The sequence below is a fragment of the Mercenaria mercenaria genome, chromosome 17, assembly GCF_021730395.1.
Source record: "Mercenaria mercenaria strain notata chromosome 17, MADL_Memer_1, whole genome shotgun sequence".
NCBI lineage: Eukaryota > Metazoa > Mollusca > Bivalvia > Venerida > Veneridae > Mercenaria > Mercenaria mercenaria.
This window is the reverse complement of record NC_069377.1, coordinates 49,592,924-49,614,606: the sequence shown is the minus strand read 5'-3', so window position 1 is coordinate 49,614,606 and position 21,683 is coordinate 49,592,924. Positions and strand designations below refer to the sequence as shown.

The following is a 21,683-nucleotide window of genomic DNA, read 5'->3' as shown; positions in this document are numbered from 1 at the left end:
ATCAAGTTTGATTAGAATACATGAGAAAAAATCAATTACAGGATTTTTTTATTTATTATTTTTATTTATTTCTAAAATAAAAAGTGAAGGTCAAGCAAAACATACAATTGTTATTATTTCAATATTTCTGTTTCATAAGCAAATTTTGACCGCATAAGCAAAGTTTGACCGTAGTTATATCACATAGATAAACTGTATGCAACGTACCTTCATTTCAGTGTAAAATGAGATTCAGTCATTATATAGCATATATAATGAAACAGATTTCAACTGAGTTCAATACTTGCATACAATACTAAAAAAAAATATTCATATATAACAAATCAGTTAAATAATTTGTAACAAATATATCAAAGCAAACAAGTACTCATTTTAATATGCAAACTGAATAAGTCACAAAAGCAAGAAACCTTTTCATATACAGACGACAATTGTAACAAGGAAAATCTTTTAAAAAGCACTTCTCTACATAAAAGACTCTTATCACACCCTTATTCATGTGATACGCAGACCGTATTCAGCTCTTTCTTTAATTTGATATATGTTGGTATTTGAACAGGTTTTTATCATATTTATTAAACTTACTTATTATTTTGAGATATATCAATATTCTTGCTAAATATACTGAGCCAAAGTTGGCTTTAAAACTTTGAGCAGCGTCGTTTAGGATAAACGCCTTGTCTACATTTCACTCAGCGTAGCACAGTCAACAGTGTGAAAGAAATTGACACTCTCGTCCAATCAGGCAGAGTGTTGCATAAATCTTCCGTTTTGATAAATTATCTATAATGCGTTATCAATTAGTTTGATTGGCAAACTGAAGTCACGTGGCATAGGAAAACGAAAACGAATTTAGACGGCGTCGCCGAAAAAGAAAGAGTTCATATGGTATTGAGTTCTCGGATCATAACTTTATCATGACATCACAGTACATTAGGGGTTCTAACTGACCAATCAGAGAGCTGCATTTTCGAGTACCTGTCAGCTTCCACTTGGGAGAAGTATATTTACAATGAACATATAGTGACTTTAGAAATAAATATCACACTATTTTAGAAATCAAACTAAGATTTTTCACTGCACATGCCCCAGATGATGCTACAAACAACAAAACATTGAAGTTTCATTGAAATATTATACCGATTTAATACCTTTATTTTTGTTAAAAGTTTGAGATTTTACACAGGGAGTCTATGATAAAGTCCGAGTAAAATGTAATCATTACCAAAGTGAAATTAGTATCATTCCGCAATGCTTTTGACATGTTAAAATTGATGATATAATTTAGATTTCTTGATGGTATGAGGTATCTGTGAATCAAAGAGCTATAAAAATAAATGTATTTTATACTTCTTGCTACCATTACAAAGCAACGTTGATTCAACGTTGAACTTCAACGTTGAGTTTTGGTTGGATTGATTTTGAAAGTTGTAACAATGTTGAAGTTTCAATTATTATTCAACGTTGATTTTAAGGTTGAAATAACAATGATTCAACATTGCTTCAACGTTGATTTTACACTGAATATATGCAGGCTGAAGTCAACCAAGTATTATTTAATCTAGGTTGTAATATTGCTGATCGATTGTTAGATCCTGTACTGTCAATGATTGATATCTATATCTTGATAGTTGGTCGGGTACTCGAGTAACTACTAAATTGGGATTGGTTAGACGTTGAAATAACGTTGATGAATGGTTGAGGACTTATTCACTTCATATATTCATGATTTAAAAAATTTAAACTGCATCAAGTCCAAATTTATGTCCAGTCATGCTCATTTGAGATCATAATCGTCTGCAGCATTTTTCTGAAAGTAAAAAGTAATCTGGCTAATTACTGATAAAAAATCATTACAACTAAAATTCAAGTCTAATGAAATTTTCATTATTTGAAATGGCATTTATAGTTAACTTTGTATGTTTAATTTTCTAGTCAGGTTTACTAAATACTCTTCCACAGCCGTTATACATAGAAACAATAACTGTGTGTTATATTCAGAAATGCATCTCTAAATAATATCTGGTGTACTTACTAGTATAAGAAAGCATGAACAGACTTTCATTTTCCTTAAGACAGGTTAAAAAAAGAAAAGAAGCATTTGCAAACCTGAACTTCAGCATTTGCAAATTGCACAGAAATATCCGAAGCTGTAAAACATCACGTAACCAGCGACTATTTCATAACATGATTATCTGGCGGAAATCTATTTTTAGATCATGCATAGTCATTATATTAATCTCTATTCTACAGTATCAAATATTCAATGCACGAGTTAGTACTCTTTATGAAATTTTATTCGTTGTCAGCCTGCTGCTGATAACATGCATTTTACAATTGATTTGCGTAAAGACGTACAAACACACATTGACATAGAGGCTATTTGTAATGAATATACATGAGTCCAAGATGGCGGCGCCCTACTGGTATTCGGATGCCTTTGACAGTACCCTTGTATCCATTACCTGCTCAGTCAAGTGTGAAATGTTGACCATAAGTGTTCCTTCTCAAGAGAACGAAGAATAACAACATATACAATAACAATGGTAAGACTTAGAATATGAATTACACGACATTGCATAATAATATAAAAGATACAATTAAAATAACGAAATATAGAATAACAATAATGACTTTTACCATAAGAATGTCGAACATACAATAAGAATAACGACATATAAAATAACAATGGTAAGACTTAGAATATGAATGACACGACATTGAATAATAATATCAAAGATACAATAACAATAACGAAATATAAAATAACAATAATGACTTTTACCATAAGGATATCGAACATACAATAAGAATAACGACATACACAATAACAATAGTAAAATTTGGAATATGAATGACACGACATTGGTAAACAATAACAGACATACAACAATAATAAAATAGATTATATAATTTAGCAACGTTTGACATGCCATATGTAATTATATCTTAAATTATCATTTCTTAGTCACAGTGACATCATTGATAACACTATTTTAGAGGAGCATGAAAATATTTCATGACATCATAAAACGAATAACAATATAACTAACTATCAACGACCTAAAACTTCTAGAAAAGTGGGAGTTGGAGTGGGATATGGGGTTCAACCCCTCCAAGTGTCAAGTGAACCACGCCACTAGAAGGAAACATCCTATCCCTACCCAGTATATATTACCTACATGGAGTCCAACTTGAATCGGTCAGCTCAGCTAAATACCTAGGCGTGGATATCTCAAATGACCTATCATGGGACAATCACATAAACAGGTCAACCAAGAAAGCTAACCAAACCCTAGGATTCTTACGAAGAAACATAAAGGTCAAATCCCAACCCATTAAGACCATTGCTTACCAGACTCTAGTACGACCCCAGCTCGAATATACCTCCGAGGTATGGTCGCACCACACCAAAACTCAAATTGAAAGCGCCCAAAGGAGAGTCGCCCGTTGAATCAAGACCTACTACGGCCGTACTTCCAGTGTAACAGATATGCTACACTCCCTAAACCTTCGTCGACTGGATTTAAGGCGTATATATTCTAAGTTATCACTCTTCTATAAGATTCATCATGATCTGGTTGCTATCCCAATCGTAGATTACCTGACCCCAATGACCCGATGTGTCCGCTATGGCCATTCCCTAAGTTATAGGTTAATTACTGCAACCACTGACTATTACAAGTTTTCTTATTTTCCGAGAACAGTGTACCATTGGAACCAACTTCCCCCTAGTGTCGCCCACCTCCCTACCCTAGAGCAGTTCAGTGCTGAAGTTTGCAGCCTTGAACATGCCTCCCCCTAATTATCATGCAAACTCAAGTTTTAACCTTTTTATATCACCAAAGTTATTTTTAGTTTCTTCCACTCTAAATGTTTATCACTATATTCTTTCTCTTTTTGATTTTGACGCGCAAAACGTCTACGTTCCCACAAGGGGTTTGACGTCAATGGAAGATAGATAGATAGATAGATAGATAGATCACAGAATGAATGTCATATAAGGTCTTCACGAACATTTTAAGGAAATAATAAATCTGAATCTCCATGATATGCTAAACACAATGTTAAACATCTGTCGTTGATATAATCAACAATTTTTGACATTCTGGCACATTTCTATCAGGTCAGCCCAAAAGATATATCTTTCACATTTTACCAGGCTAGATAATCACAGTTACAATGAATTTTCCTTAGATAGATGACAATAATGTAGAAATTTAGAAAAGACTAGAATATGTCTGTAGGACACAGGGTATGTCCCCACTGGTACATTTGTCACAAATAAGGGGCAATAATTAAAGTATTTGCAATCTTAAGGGGTAAAGCATCAACAAACATTTTATATAAAGGATTCATTATTGTTCCTTCTCCTGAGAAGGAACACTTATGGTGAACATGTCACACTTGACTGAGCAGGTAATGGATACAAGGGTATCATCAAAGGCATCCGAATTCCAGTAGGGCGCCGCCATTTTGTACTCATGCATATTCATTACAATTAGCCTCTTTGCCAATGTGTTTTAACGCATCTTTAAGTCAATCTTAAGTGAAATACAACTACGTAATAACAGCCCTACAAAAAACAATAATATAGTTTAAACTATCTAACTCATAAACCTAACATGTCTTAATGTAGAATAGAGATTAACTAAATGAATATTCATCATCTAAAAATAGCCCAAAAATATCGACTGCTATTATTCTTCGCGGTTGCATTCGTTGCTTCCAAAGGTTCTCTTTACGATTTTATTTCATACCAACTTTTATCGCACGAGACGTACTGTAACCGGATTATAACATTTTTCAATTACTTCCCTTGTTTTTATCCAGAACTATTCAATGCATTTTTTCACTTTATTGACCTACAAAATATTTCAAACTTTGTAATTTCATGCATTTTGATTAATTGATTTGTAAGAATCCAGCTTAGAATTTTTTGTACGCATCTTTTTTCAAATCCATTAGTTTGTAGGTGCCGACTTATATAAAAACCTTTTTTCTCCTGGCTGGCATAGTCGTTCTGGAACTGGAGGTATGCGATAACAGGCACTCTGCTATTTTATTTGCTATTTAGACAGAGGCCACTAGGACAGTTGTTGACAACGGTTCCCTAAATTTTCATAGAGTGGTGGTCTTTATTATTTATGTTTGGCTGATAATATTTAGGTAGAATCACTCATCTAAAGGTGTTTCATTATTATTTTAAGTTAAATAAATGTTTGTGTGAAATAACTTTAAATATTCCTAAATAGATAAGAATGCACGGAAACTAACAATACATTGTTCATAATTGTTTCATTAAAGATCCCTTAAAAAGAATATTTAATATTCGCTAGAAGGAACCTTTTGGTAAGCTAAATCTTGTTCTAGACCATATTCTCGATATCGGCATTATAGGATAAATCCCGTTATCCGGTATTAACCACCAATAAACGCCCGTTCCCGGTTTTACGGTGAGGGGGTATCGGCCATTATGCTACATGGCGGTAGTGTTTAGATTATCCTTTTTTTCCAAGTTTTAAACAAATAAAATGAATAAAAAAAGTATTGCAGATTATCATTAAACATTGTTGTAATTAAGATGTAGCAAAAATATCCTCAAAGTTTACTTTATTTTTGAAATTTTATCTTTTATTCTACGTTGCCGCTTCCGTGGCTCGATACCGAAGGTGTGGAATTATTCGCATTTTTCAAGGTAAACAGATTATTTTTGCAAAAAAAAAATGTTGCCGAGGTCGTAGAATATCATTTCCATTGTGGGAAAGTAAGAACTTTCCTAAATCCTTATCTTCTGGCAAAAATAATCGGTAATATTTTACACGGTCTTTATATCGGTTAATCTCGCCAGCCCCCTTGACCCTATTTACGGAAATACCGGAAAACGGGATTTATCCATAATGTCGATATGGGGCGCATTCGGCATACAAACCCGTGTGACTCTGACTAAATCACCCGAGTTCACCCGAGTGACACGAGTAACAACTGTAGTCCGAACGCTTTACCGAGTAACTGAAAATGAAGGAGAACGTTACCTATACGCTAACAGTTCAAAAGCTTCTGAGCTGTAACAATGATAATGATTGCTACTTTTGACACATAATGACTTCATTTTCCAAAATAAACAGCTAATCAGACGAGACAGTATCTCTCGTATCAAAAATTGTTTTGAATTAGTGGACTTCATGTATATGTTTTATCAAAGAAGTATAAAATACTTTTAAAATATTTTTATAGCTCTTTGGTTTTATGTATGCGGTATAGTGCTGTTGGTTGATTGCATTGCTGCTGCGTGTATCTTACATAATGTTTGCATTTTCAATGAAAATGAAATAAATGATTTTTGTGAGGAACCTAATATAGATTACCTTAATGAGGGCAGTCTGGTATCGTTGTTAGAGATGAACTGGTACGACTTCTGTCAGAGTGAAAAATCAGACTGGATTATTATCAATCGACTATCAAGTAACACTTAGAGAAAATATTCAGCCCATAATGTTTAATAGACTAGAATTATCTATTTTATGTTAATTTATACTTTAAATCATTTCTGAAGCAAGAGCTACAACTTATATTAATCCTTTTATGTCTGCACATGACTCTACTACCCCGAACCATTTCAAATTAAAAGGGTGTTTGGTATGATTATTTCTTTTTTCATTGTTGTGACTGAAATTCATTTAAGGAAACAGTGGAGACCTGATCACATGATCTGTTTTGTGGTGTTCAGTATGCACTGCTTGCCAAGACCCTTTATAGGACACTGGGCATAATAATCACTCTGGACGGTAACCCTTGCCACGTAGGTGTGAGAGAATCCATTTTCCACATTTGAGCTGAATGGCAGGGACAGTTGCTGATACATTTACCATTTTCAACTACTTTTGTATATCTTGACAGGTAATCGGATCCATAACCTTTAGCCAGGGACGTTGATATCACTTAGCCATGTCCATTGAAGAAATGTTACACTTAATAAGCTCAACTCTACTGTCTCTATTCCCCCATGCTAATGAATTTCTTTTTTTGTATGAAAATGTCTTTGTTTAAAACGACATAACTGAATTCACCATGCTCACAAATAGCACATAGCAAACAGTATGTTTTATTTCAAACTTTGTACGTAGTACAGTCATGAAATGTGCTAAATGCTAGTTTGACTTTAAAAAGACCAAGTACCAGTTTTTTTTATGTTGCTCAATTGGGTTCAACACCATTTCCAACAATCTTATTGCCATATATGACTGACAGTTACTAATGGTAGCAAATTTTCACTTCCCTGGCAAGCTAAGCAACCTAGCTAAGTGGCTTACCAGTACACTTTCATAAGGAACTGACAATTCTACATTCGTATGAACTGAGGTAGATTACAAATGGCCATGGAAGGAATTTCTTCGCTAACCGGATCAAGTCCGTGACCTTTGGACTGGTAGTACAGTGCATCAACTACTGAGCTAACTAGACAACAGTCCCATATGTATCTGTGGAGAGAAGGTTTGTCGGCATGGTGGGAGGTTGAATTCTTTACCTATAACTTCAACATCAATGTCTGGCTTCTTTTGTGGACTAGTAATATAATATATGTCCTTATCACTCATTATGTGTTCTTAAGCCTAGATGTTTTTCTCAATGTTGTCCCTTGTGAACCTAGAAAGAAAACTTACAAGCTTTAAGAATCAGATCGAGAATCCTCGAAATAGGCTTGACATGGATGTTGCTGTAAGAAGCAGATATCTCAATCGCTGTCCTATTCAGCAGTATTTACAGATAGGGGCATGAATGCCAAAAGAGCATTTCAAAGTTACTCTGCATTTAGAAGAAAATAAAAGGTTTTAAAAGAACAATGACAGCACGCTCCACTATTCGAAGGCAATTGTCAATATGAATGAGTTTCGGTTCTAGAACTGAAATAATGATTCAAGGATTATTTGACTTGATTCTATGATCTCGCTTTCAACCCTGAATAGATATAAGAAGTTTTCAACCTACTATCGCACAGAGTTTTGACAAGAGCAACTTGATGGTAAAATTTTAACCATCATTTTCTTACTACTAAAAGGGACATAACTTTGCTAAAATTAAAGTAAGTGTTATGGAACTTGATGCTTTTACCTTGCTTTACAACCCTGAAGACATGTGAAAAATGTCAACCTAATGCCCCCATTAGTTTTGGAGATAGCAACTTGCATGCAAACACAACAATATATATGCACAAGAAAGAGGGCATAACTTGTCCAAAATTAAGGTTATGGGAATTGATGCTTTGACCTTCGTTTACATCACTGGAGACATGTATGGAAGTTTCAATTCAATATATGCATTAGTTTCCGAGATAGTAACTTGCATGCACAACTTTAAATAGCTTTTTCTAAGTTTAAACAGTGAGGCATAACTTGGCCAAAGTTCAAGTACGAGTTATGAAAGTTGATGCTATGTCCTTTACAACATGGAAGACATGTGTGAAGTTTCAACCCAGTATCTGCATTAGTTTAAAAAAATAACTTGCATGCAAAGCTTTAACCCCAAAAATGGGTCGGACTTAAGTAAGATTTATGAGTATTGTGTTATATTGGTATGACCTTATTTTACAGACCCGAAGAAATGTGTGAAGTTTTAACCAAACATCTGCATTAGTTTGGATATACTAACTTGCATGTAAAACTTAAAACTGCATTTTCTAAGCCCAAAAGGGGCATAATTTTGTCAAAATACATATAAGAGTAATGGAACTTATCATCTGCGGTTAGTTAATGACCTTAAAAAGTAAGATAGGTTTCCAAGCAATATGTCTATAAATGAGACCCATAATTTACATTAAATTCGATCAAGAGTTATCTAACTCGATTATTTTGGTAGGTCTGATGTGTGGAAAAATTTGTTTGAAGTTTCAATTCAATATCATCTGTGGTTATTGAGATAAAGCCTTGATTTCAATGACCGCAGCACACATCAGGACCCATTTTAAATTTCTGTAACATACATTTTCTTGAAGAATATTGTCAGTACTAACTAAAAATCAAAAGAAAAGCGGGGGTCATGTTTGATGCAAGAAAAATAATTTCAGTCAAACACACAAACTGCAAAATCAGCTAAAAAATGAGACCCAAATTATACTGGTGGTGTATGATCTACGTTTCCATGTAAAATTTTGTAAAGTTGTTATTTCATTTGAAAATGCTACCTACATGTCAAGCATAGATCTGTCATGTGATTTTAGCAAAAAAATTGCAAAGAAAATAAGGAAAATAGCTCTACAGAGCAAAAAATCTGAGGACTATTTGTATCCGCCATTATGCGACTACCATTTTTTTTTCGCGCCATTTTTCTTTTTAGTGTCTGTAGGCTGATCACTACCAAATAGAATGTAAGCCTCCGCTGGTCTAGTCACAAGTAGTCCAATATAAATAGTACTGATCTTTTTTCCTTTCCTAGTGCATTTTCTCGGCAGCAACGTGCTTACTTTTACTCTACCGCGTTTCAGTATGTATCACTTTACATTCTATTGAAATCGGCATGTTCCTATCGCATGCTAGGTAAAAATGGTGGCGTAAGAATTTAATGACCAGTAAAGAGAAATTGAAAGAAGCGAAAAGTAGTAAATTCAGCGGGTTGTATTTAACGAACTGTAGTTTTCTTATATAAAAGTTAACATCCCCTTTTCTTTTTGTTTTTCTAAAGTAGCGATCTAGTTCTTTATGGCCTAACTAAACTAAAGGAACCAGCGTGGGAGCCATCTGGTCTAGTCGCGTAATGGCTGCCAGGTATTTGAACACTAATTTTTCACTTGGCATGGCAACAGAGATCTAAATTGAGGCTAGTTTTTGTTTAAATTTCATTGTGGATGTATTGTTGACATTTTGGTAGGAAAAATGGGAGAGCAGGTTGTATTTGGTGAAGTCAAGCTCCATTTTAGTATGAGTAGTACTTCCAGGTCACAGCAGTGTGATTTTGATGTCAGTTTACAGTAAGTAAATGTGACCAGAGAAATCTTTCTTAGAAGATACATGACCCCTACTTTTCTCTTCATTTTATATCAGTTTTATCATAACTCTTTAAAATGAGGTAAGGATTTGTTCTCTGAAATGGGTCTAGCTATGTTTGGTAGCTCTTTGAAACAGGTCAGTTTTATATAGAATATATAGGGGAAACTATTTAGGCTATTGTGACCTTATGGGAATATAAGTCTCTGAAAATCTGATATGCTAGAAAATGTCGAAAAACCGTTATGAAGTAAGTAGATTTTATATGAAATAAAGAACAGCTGGATTTAGTGGTGTTCAGCCTGTATGCCTTTTTGAGCTATGATCGATTAACTCGATTATTTCTTCTTTAAAATGTAAATCAAGCCAAGCGGAAATGTGCGTACGTGCGAAACACATTTCCGTAAAAATCGTTGTTACCCAAATTTTACTGTGATTTTGATAATAAATGAGAATACTGTGAACACTTCGTCCGCATGAATGGACCACAGAACTAGGAAACGTGTGAGAGAAGCTAAATTAAAAGCTAGGCCAGGTAAACGTCATATCAATCAGACAGGAACCGCTCTGCGTATCCACAGGGATATGGTCAACTCGTCCCCCAGTCAACAGGTAGAGCACACACAGTAATTAACAGATCATATATAAATCAATATATCACCTGTAAATCCATATATCAACACATCTTTTAATCAATATATCGGTCACTTCTTAACCATTATTTTCTAATGCAAATCATTTCCGCAAAGATTTCAACGATGGAGACGGAACAAAAACTGTAAATTTTCATTTTATGATAAAAAAATATGTTTGTCATGATGCGTTTATAAAATAAACTGCATTAGCATATCTGTATAAACCACATACGCATGTTTAACAGTTTCAAATGCTATAAATTTGTCAAAATATAACTTATTCAATTAATAAATTTGTCGAAATTATTCTTTCTTTTCTGAGGTGAAGGTCACGATTGACTGGTTTACAACATCGTCATTCAGTTTCATCAGCAGCTTCTAAGTAATGAATAGCATCTCTTTGTCAGCATCAATCATGGCGCTTGTTAAAATAATTGATGGAAAAGTACCAGTCAACATCAAAATGCTTCCGGTGAATTGAAAGAGACAGAGAAACGAATTGTCGACTTATTTTTGCATTTTCTGGGGTATATTATAATCCTGAAGTCCTTCACTTGTATAGTTCTTTGAAAATATGTCTCCAAAAGCAAAATTCGCAGCATTTAAAGTTGAAATTATCTTCAGGAATGTGCTGGTGTAAACAAAAATAAACCCCGGATGTGCGTTTTACGGTGCGGATTTGACTGTGATTTTTTTTAAAAACAATTTTACTTCCTAATATATTGATTAAAAGATATGTTGATATATAAATTTAGAGATGATATATTGATTTATATATGATCTGTTAATTACTGTGTGTGCTCTACCTGGTCAACTCGTCCCCGTTTTGGTCATAACTCATATCGCCCCCCCCCCCCCCCCCCCCCCCCACCTCGCCTTGAAATATGCGGTCAACTTGTCGCCATTCTCGTCGTCATTTGGTCCCCCTGCATATATTATTTCATTTAGTCCACTCTCTGTTTACTTTGAAATCCTTTATCAGGTCTAGGATTTTAATCATAGTTTTCACAGACTGTAAATTTATATGGACTATCCATAAATTTAAGGCAGTGGCTAGGGGGACGGTAACCGGACATCTAGACCCTGAATCTAGAGGTCTGGATACAAGAACCCTAGACAACCCATGTAGGGCTGTCTAGAGGTCCGGTAATCAACTTGAAATTCAAGATGAATATTGAATATGGTATTTGCAGACAGGAAACTTTAATTTTTCAATTAAAAACAAGTGATGATGATCTCGTTTTGTTTTCAATGTTTTAAATACATTGCAAGTGACCGGAAACAGGGTTTATAACCCTTTAATCCTGAGAGAAATACAACCACGATCTTAATATATCGGTAATAGTAATTAGCCATTTGTGCATAGTATTAATATAGTCTTTTATCAATTTAGTGTTTTTCTCGGGATTGCAAGATAAGAATAATAAACTTTTGTTTTCTTTAGTATTTTACACTTGATATGTGCTCGTGCTTTATTTGTTTATTGCTAGAGTAAATAATAATATATTCAATATATCTCCGACCCGAGCGAAAGCTGTTTACATTAATATTTACAAAAAAACACCACGTAATAAAGATACATGATAAAAATCACAACTTTATGACAACAAATTACAGTTTTTCCCTGTTAATTATCATACATGCTGGTAACACAGTACACAACAGTACAGGTATATTGAATACCAGACCTCTAGACTCCGGGTCTAGGGTAGAGGTCCGGTTACCGGACCCCTAGCCACTAAAGAAAATTGTGCCAAAATAATGGGATTTAAAGGATAAAAACAGGTGAAGAGGTTATGGTAAAGTGTGTTCAGTGTTGCAAACAGCCAACTTTGATAACAGCTGGATCTTGTTTTCTTCTTTAGTCGTGACTATTTATAGGCCTGTTCCAGTTACAAAATTTCTCATTACAGAGTTGGGCACTGATCCAGATGGCTGGTATAAGAATGGGTACCATGAAACGATAGACTTGTCAAAGTCATCTGTGAAGGATAATGTAGAGAGAGTGGATGCGAGATCGATTACAATAGAACAGTTCCGTGAGAAATACGAGCAAACATATACACCAGTAGTCATCACACATTTGCAAGATGATTGGCAGGCTGGGCAGAAGTGGACACTTGATGTATGTTGTCTCACATTTATTTCATGGGTTTGAGCCCCACTGGGGTCACAATCACACCTCATATGTATATTACAAGTATGGCATTTCCAGGAAACAGACTCCAGGGTTTTTTTTCGGCCGTTTTTATAGCCGTTATTCGGCTATATTCCCAATGCCAAAAAGTATGTATTTTTCCCACAATGAGTGCAAAAATTCCCAATCTACATTCTGAAAAAAATTTCTTCAAAATTGCACAAACATTGACCAAATTATGGACAATTTTGTAATTGAAGTATGTTAAAAGAGGTTGCACAATGTGAACAAGTGTATAAGTAGTGCTTAAACACATCTTTACTATATCCTATGGGACTAAATATTTCCCAGTTTGGAACATTTACGCGTCAAAATTCCCAATTTTTGGGGTATAGGCTATGTTCCCAAATTAGCTAGAAAAAACGCTGAGACTCAAGACGATTCCTATAAGCTTGGAAGCTTTCATTACAACCAGGCTCAATCAAATTAGTATAAATTGAATTTGCTTTATAAAAGAAATATAAATACATAACATATCATGTATATAAATAGCAAGTCATCTGGTTTTTTATAGAGGATTTCTGATGAGTACTGGGAAAGTACAAAATAACAAATATTTGATTATTTCTTTTGGCAGCGTGGAATGAAACTAAAAAGACTATTAACACAGATGATTTATGTCTATGTGGGAATTCAACTGATTTGTATTTGTGTCCTTCATGTATATATAATTATAATTTCAGCGATTGTCAAAGAAGTATCGTAACCAAAAATTTAAATGTGGAGAGGATGATGAAGGCTACTCTGTGAAGATGAAGATGAAATATTTCACTACATATATGGAAAATAATAAAGATGACAGTCCATTGTATATATTTGATAGCAGCTATGGAGAGGTAAGGCCAGGAAAAAAAGACCAGTACTTAAGGTTACTTAATATTAGGGTAGGTAGGTAGGCAATAATTTCTTTTCTAAGTTTTTTTTTCTTTTTTCATGAATAAACTTCAATAATGTTAAATGCATCATTTATATTCATATAGGTTAGAGACCACAAATTGTTTTCCCATTAGACTTGCATTTTAACATTATGGTGTGTATGGCCTTCCATAAATCGAAACATGTATATCTACTAATTACATATTATTCAGGAACTATCTTAGTTCTGCCAAATTGAAAATAGCGGACGAAAAACATATGAATAGTAGTATGTAGTAACATTGAAGTAATTTTCGTTTGATTGAGATGACCCCCTGTTTATATGGTTGGCATGGTGGGAGAAATTCGGAGGAGGAATAAAGTTATGGCGTCATCCGTCTGGAGCCATATCTAGGAAGTGGTTTGGAATATTTAAATGAAACTTCATATACATGATCACCACTATAGGGAAATGCTGCCTGTCAAGTTTCAGTCAGATTGCCCAAGTTATGGACCTTAGTAGTTTCTAGTGTTAACTATATAGGGTACTATAATAATGGCAGTTTCAGCTTCATAACTTTGGCATATTTCACCTAGAACATGAAACTTGAACTGAAGTTAGATCACCACAATGTGGAAGTGCACACTAAATTTCTTCAGGATCTCTGTAGTAACTTTAGAGTAATTGCCCTTTAATTGTTTAAAAATCCACATATTTGTACATAACAAACCAATTGATAGAATTTCATTAAACTTCTTTCATTTTTTCCATGAACATGTATTATTCACAAGTGAAGTTGTGTACCCACACCCGGTCACCCCAACTGCCCTGGTCACCCCCACCTTCCACCACCCCTCATCCCCACCCTACAACTTTTTATTTTTTTTTAAGATCACCTGACAGGGTGAGCTTTTGTGATCGCCCTTCATCCATCGTCCGCCCGTCCACAATTCCCTTGTGAACACGATAGAGACCATGTTTTGTATTTGATTTTAATCAAACTTTCACACAGTTTGTATGGGCATAATATCTCGGTTCCTTTTGAAAACTGGCCAGATCCCATCATGGGTTCCAGAGTTATGGCCCCTTAAAGGGCCAAAATTTGCTATTTTTTGCTTGTGAACACAAAAGAGACCACATTTTGCAATCAACTTTAATCAAACTTGCACACAACTTGTATTGCCATAATATCTCGGTTCCTTTCGAAAACTGGCCAGATCCCATCATGGATTCCAGAGTTATGGCCCCTTAAAGGGCCAGAATTTGCAATTTTTGGCTTGTGAACAAGATATGAACAACATTTTGCAATCAACTTTAATCAAACTTGCACACAACTTGTATTGCCATAATATCTCGGTTCCTTTCGAAAACTGGCCAGATCCCATCATGGATTCCAGAGTTATGGCCCCTTAAAGGGCCAGAATTTGCAATTTTTGGCTTGTGAACAAGATATAAACAACATTTTGCAATCAACTTTAATCAAACTTGCACACAACTTGTTTTTGTATAATATCTTGGTTCCTTTCGAAAACTGACCAGATCCCATCATGGGTTCTAGAGTTATGGCCCCTTAATGGTCCAAAATTTGCAATTTTGGCTTTTGCAGCCATATAGAGACTTCATTTATGGTTTGATTTTATACAAACTTGCAAAATATCTTCAACAACAATGAATCTTGGATTCCATGATGAATCTTTCAGATCCAGTCATATGTTCCAGAGTTACTACCCCTGATTGACCCCTAAAAGAGCCAAAATTTGGTAATTCTTACCTTGTGAAAACTGTAGAAGTGACATTTTATATTTGATTTTAACCACACTTACACACAACTTAAGTAACAATAAGATCTCGATTCCTTTCGAAAATCGGCTAGATTCCATCATGGATTTTAGAGTTACTGCCCCTGAAAGGGGCAAAATTTTCTATTTTGGCGTTTTCAGCCATATAGAGGTTTCATTTATGCTTTGATTTTACACAAACAGAATGATTATCTTGATGATCTCTAGGCCTGGATCGAAACTAGGTCATGTCGGGTCAAAAACTAGGTCATTAGGTCAAATCAAAGGAAACAACCTAGAGGCCCCATTTTTGACCCTATCTTCATGAAACTTGGACAGAATGTTTATCTTGAAGATCTCTAGGCCAGGTTTGAAACTGGATCATATAGGATCAGTAACTAGGTCGTCAGGTCAAATCAAAGGAAAAGCTTGTTAACACTCTTCAGGTCACATTTATGACCCTGTCTTCATGAAACTTGGTCAGAATGTTTATCTTGATGGATTCTAGGTCAAGTTTGAAACTGGGTCATATGGGGTCAAAAACTAGGTCACCCAGTAAAATCAAAAGAAAAGCGTGTTAACACTCTTGTTCATTTGAAACTTGGTCCATGAAATATCGTATCAATTTTTATCTGGGTCATGTAGGGTCAGAAACTAGGTCACCAGGTCAAATCAAAGAATAGGCTTGTTTACATCCTAGGGGGCACTTTTTAGCTTACCTGAGCCAAAGGCTCATGGTGAGCTTTTGTGACAGGTCAGTGTGCGTCGTGTGTCCGTCAACATTTTCTAAAAAAATCTTCTTCTTGAAAACCACTGGGCAGAATTACACAAAACTTCACAGGAATGATCCTTGGGTGGCCCTCTTTCAAAATTGTTCAAAGAATTGAATTCCATGGAGAACCATGGCAACCGAAAGGAAAAACTTTAAAAATCTTCTTGTCCAAAACCACAGCGCTTAGGGCTTTGATATCTGGTGTGTAGCATCATCTAGTGGTCCTCTACCAAAATTGTTCAAATAATCTCCCTAGGGTCAAATACGGCCCCGCCCTGGGGGTCACATAGTTTATATAGACATATAGGGAAAACTTTGAAAATCTTCTTGTACAAAACCACAGGGCCTAGGGCTTTGATATTTGGTATGTAGCATCATCTAGTGGTTCTCTACCAAGATTGTTCAAATTATCCCCCTAGGGTCAAATATTGCCCCGCCCCGGGGGTCCCAAGTCTTACATAGACTTATATAGTGAAAAAAGTTAAAAAATCTTCTTGTCAGAAACCACAAGACTTAGACCTTTGATATTTTGTTTGTAGCATTGTCTTATGGTCCTCAACCAAAATTGTTCAAATTGTACCCCTGGTGTGAAAAGAGGCCCTGCCCCTGGGGGTGCCATGTTTTATATAGACTTATATAGGAAAAAACTTTAAAAATCTTCTTGTCTGAAACCACACAACCTAGGCTTTTGATATTTTGGTATGATGCATTGCCTAGTAGTCCTCTACCAAAATTGTTCAAATTATGCCCCTGGGGTTAAAAGAAACCCCGCCCCGGGGTCACTTAATTATGAGTTAAAAAAAATACTAAAAACATTATCTGATCTTATTTCCAAGACTGTTTAATAATAATTACCTGATGACCCTAAGTAATATGATGTCACTTGACTGTGACCTTGACCTGCTGACCTACTTTCTTATTTTTTAAGATACAGCCTTGAAATTTGGATGACACGTACAGTTTTGCACACATATCGTAAAACTGAATTTCATTAACCATGAATGGGATTTTATCTTCATAAATTTTAGTCAGAATGTTTTTTATCATGAAGTCTTGGACAAGTTTATATCTGGGTCATGTGGGGTAAAAAACTAGGTCACTAGATCAAATCAAAGAAAATGCTTGTTTACACTCAAGATGCCATGTTTTTTGGTCCAATCTTTCTGAAAATTGGTCAGGATATTTGTCTCCATGTAATTACTGGGTAAAACATGTTTACACTGTTATGTGTTACACAGGTGAGTGACCTAGGGCCATCTTGGCCCTCTTGTTTAAATCTTGAACCCTCTCTCCCCCCACCTCGCTACTCCGCTCAGTCACCCCCACCACCCCAGTCATGCACCCCCCCCCCCACCACCACCAACAATTTTTTCATTCCTTTTTTTAAATTTTTCAAACCTTCCATGAATATTTATCAAACATGTGAAGTTGTAAACCCCCACCCCTCAACACCACCCATGTTCCAGCTTTCTTTCTTGATTGTGCTGTTCTTTTAAGTTCAAATGTAATGAAATTATTTGCTTCTTAGTAACTTTTTGCAGGATATATTTCTTTGCCATTCCTCAACACAAACCCATTCAGTGAGGGATACCAATTCATTGAATTTGGTTGTTTTCAGTACACATAAAATGTAGCAAATTTTGTCAAAATATATTTATATAATAAAATACTGTAAATGCAGTAAAAAATCTTAATTTTGAAAAAAATTCACTTCTTGGGTTTGTTTACATGACTGACCAGTCAGAACGCACAGACGCTACCTTATTCCCAGGTATACTCTTACCTCATTCCCAGTAAGTTCCCTTTACTTTTTTTAATTGGTGGCCTCAGACATGTATGTTAACAAAATAGAGAGAATGCTCTATTTAACACATGTTATTCATTTTAAATTGGATTAGAGTTACCTATCTCAGCATTCCCATACATTTGAATCGAAAGTACAAAATTGGTTTTAAACAAAACTGTTAAACTAAGTGGCTGCTCACATGTACATAGTGGCACAAACAGACGCATTTATAACAAGGAAGAAACAAACAGACACCAAACATAAATGAAGAAGGAACACAGTAGGGTACCTTGGAACTATGATTATCAGTGGCAAAAACACCAATTGGGAGTTTAAACCAGTTTACTTGTGCCAAAAGCTCACTCTTTAAGCCCAAAAAATGTGTTTAGAGCTGGTTATTTTCAGGAAGCAGATGCTTACTCTGGCATGTTTTGGTGTTGTATACAAAAGTGTTTCACTTTATTGCATTTTCAGCATGCAAAGAAGAACCGATTGTTAGAAGATTATCAAGTGCCAAAGTTCTTTCAGGATGATTTATTTAGATATGCAGGCGAAGATAAAAGACCACCATACAGGTAAATGTTTTATCACTGGTCAGGCTTTATTAGCTCACCTTTATTTTAGATATAGACAGAGACCCAAATCACGAAACCTTCTGTAAGCCAGCCGTATAGCTGCCTCACATGAGAGAATTTTACATGCTAAATAGTAAAACACTGATTGCTCAAAGTGGCAAAGAGATATGCAAAATTCTCAAGTTATCTAGGATTTCAGGTAACCCGTACGTAGAAAATATATGGAAAAATGGCTCACTTCCAAATAAATTACTTGAGACAGCCATGGTACTTAAAACCTTATTGCTTGAGCTATCCGGTTTCAGTGTGTTCGCTCTTTCTCTCTGACCTGTAAAGTTACTGCTGTGTCGACATTAATCTTGGTATCAATATTTTGACAAAATACTTAACAATCACTCAGATGCAAGGGAATGCAGGGATTTTTGTCGATTATTGACATTAACAAAGATAAGATGGTACATATCAAAAGTTGATGATTATTTAAATAATATGATGATAAATAATATGTATGATTTGATTAGGTGGTTTGTTATGGGATCAGCGAGGTCAGGGACAGGAATACATATAGACCCGCTCGGAACCAGTGCCTGGAACGCTCTCATTAGTGGATATAAAAGGTAATCTAGTTTGTAGAGAATTTTATCACATGTTTGATATCATGGGAGTGATATGAAGCCATTACACATTTCTGTGCTCCCCAAAATGTTTTTGAGGTGGGCACTGAAGAGTTGCCTTTGTCAGTCTGTCTGCCATCCATCTGAATTTGTGTCCTGCATATCTCAAAAAGTGTTTGACCCAGTCACCAAACCTCACAGGATTGTTAGTCAGCATGTAAAAATGTGCACGGTGTTTTTGATTGGGATCTGACACAGTTTTTTGATTGGGATCTGGCACAGTCAGACCAGAGATATTGCCCTTGAATTAATCAAAAATATGCACTAAAAGGGCCTAAACGTCTGTTCTGCATTTATCTCAAAAAGCATTTGTCCTAGGATTATGAAACATTACATTACAGGAGAATTAATGAGCATGTAAAATTATGCACCTGGTGTTTGTTTGAGACCAGAGGTATGACCCTTGACTTAGAATATGCATAAAAGGGCATAAAAGTTTTGTTGCACATACCTTCAGATGTGAAACATAATAAGAATATTATTTGGCATGTTTAGTTTCGTAGGTAGGATTTTGTTCAGGATTTCCAATGGTCAGGCCAGAGTACTGAACCTTGTTTAAGTCATATATATGCATAAAGGGCAAACAAGTTTTTGTCCCATGTATCTCAAATATTTGACTTAGAGTAATAAAACATTAGAGGATTGTTATATAGCATGTCAAGTTGTGCAACTGGAGTTCTGTTTGGATTTCACTCGGCCAGATCAGAGTTATGGTCCTTGACTTAGTGAATAATAAACATAAAGTGCTTTAAGACCACTACAACCTAGTGACCTACTTTTTTACCACATGAAGTTCGTGAATGTCGTTCTGATAATACTGGTATAATAATCATCAGACCCTTGCTGAATTAATGTGTTTTCACAACTTCATCTGCAAACTTAATCAGTCAGCCTCTTTTCAGTATACTAGTACTTTTAAAAACATATATAAACAGCTACCCTGTAGGAACAAAATGTGGTCTAATCTCAGCTTAATACTTTTAATACTGTGCATACTGCAATATACATTCAGTAAGTCTTGGCCTAATATATGTCACTTGTGCTGAGCTCGATATAGGTGCCACTTTTGGTGGGTTGGTGTATGTGCGTGTTTACGTGCTTCCGTGTGTGTGTGTGTGCATGCGTCCGTCCGTCCGATTTTGTCCGGACCATAACTTTGACATGCATGGACCAATCTTGTTTATATTTGGCATGAATGTTTACCTCAGTGAGGAGGAGTGTCATGCGCAAACCCCATGTTCCTATCTCAAAGGTCAAGGTCACAGTTGGAGGTCAAAGGTCAAATTGAAGTTTGTCCGGACCATAACTTTGACATGCATGGACCAATCTTGTTTATATTTGGCATAAATGTTTACCTCAATGAGGAGTGTCATGTGCAAACCCATGTTCTATCTCAAAGGTCAAGGTCACAGTTGGAGGTCAAAGGTCAAATTGAAGTTTGTCCGTAGCATTTCTTCTTCATGCATGCTGGGATTTTGATGTAACTTGGCATGAATGTTCACCATTATCAGAAGGGGTGTTGTGCGCAAGAACCAGGTCCCTAGGTCTAAGGTCCCTGGGCATGCAGAATGTATTTCTAGTTTTCATAAAAACCTTGTATAATTACCACCATGGAAATATAGAAGAACACATTTATATAGGGTTTTTTTAGCTCACTGAGCACAAAAAGCTCAAGATTGGCTATTGTGATCACCCAGTGTCTGCTGTCCATCGTTGTGCATTGTCTGTCATCGATAATTTGACTGGTAAAACTTAGAGGTCACAATTTTAAACTTGGTCCATCTTTCAATTTAGGAAGTACCATTTATTATTTGAAGACGTGTTTACTGAAAATTTACTGACCGAATAGTGAACAGTGCAGACCCATGATCAGCCTGCACGGATTGATCTTGGTCTGCACTGGTCGCAAAGGCAGAATCACTTGCCGCCAGCAGGCTAAAGGTTAAAAAGGAAACATTCTTGTATTTCCTGTCTTAGTCTAAAACTGCATCAGTGAAAAGCTTTTAAATTATTTAAGGCTATAAAAGATTTCTGAATGCTTATTTTAGGTGGTGTTTGTTACCAACTCACACATCCAAAGATCTGATTAAAGTAAAGTCATCGGAAGGAGGCAAACAGAGGGACGAGGCAGTCACCTGGTTCAGGGTCATGTATCCAAGGTTACACCTACCTACCTGGCCAAAGGACTGTAAACCAGTAAGTTTTGGAATATAACCTTTACCCTGCTAAATTTCTATAATGAACTTGTCCATCTTTCAATTTGAACATTACTATTAACTGTTAAAAGGGTGCTTACCAAAAAGACACTGACTGAATGGCGAACAGTGCAGATCATGATCAGACTGCACAGATGTGCAGGCTGATCATGATGTACACTGGTCGCAAAGGCGGAATCAATCATGTCCAGCATGATAAGGGATAATGTATACC

The 21,683-nt window shown here is 35.6% G+C and overlaps 1 protein-coding gene across 1 annotated transcript in view; it reads left to right on the top strand.

Annotated features, from left to right (window-relative positions):
* Positions 1-10,357: 10,357 nt before the first annotated feature.
* The window catches only part of LOC123536156 (bifunctional arginine demethylase and lysyl-hydroxylase JMJD6-like), a 20,047-nt gene continuing 8,721 nt past the window's right edge, over positions 10,358-21,683 (top strand). Inside the window, exons 1-6 of the mRNA XM_045319058.2 lie at positions 10,358-10,515; positions 12,529-12,740; positions 13,496-13,648; positions 18,479-18,579; positions 19,101-19,196; positions 21,302-21,449. Coding sequence (XP_045174993.2) covers positions 10,461-10,515; positions 12,529-12,740; positions 13,496-13,648; positions 18,479-18,579; positions 19,101-19,196; positions 21,302-21,449 — 765 coding nt within the window. The 5' untranslated portion in view covers positions 10,358-10,460. The remainder of the gene's footprint in view (positions 10,516-12,528; positions 12,741-13,495; positions 13,649-18,478; positions 18,580-19,100; positions 19,197-21,301; positions 21,450-21,683) is intronic.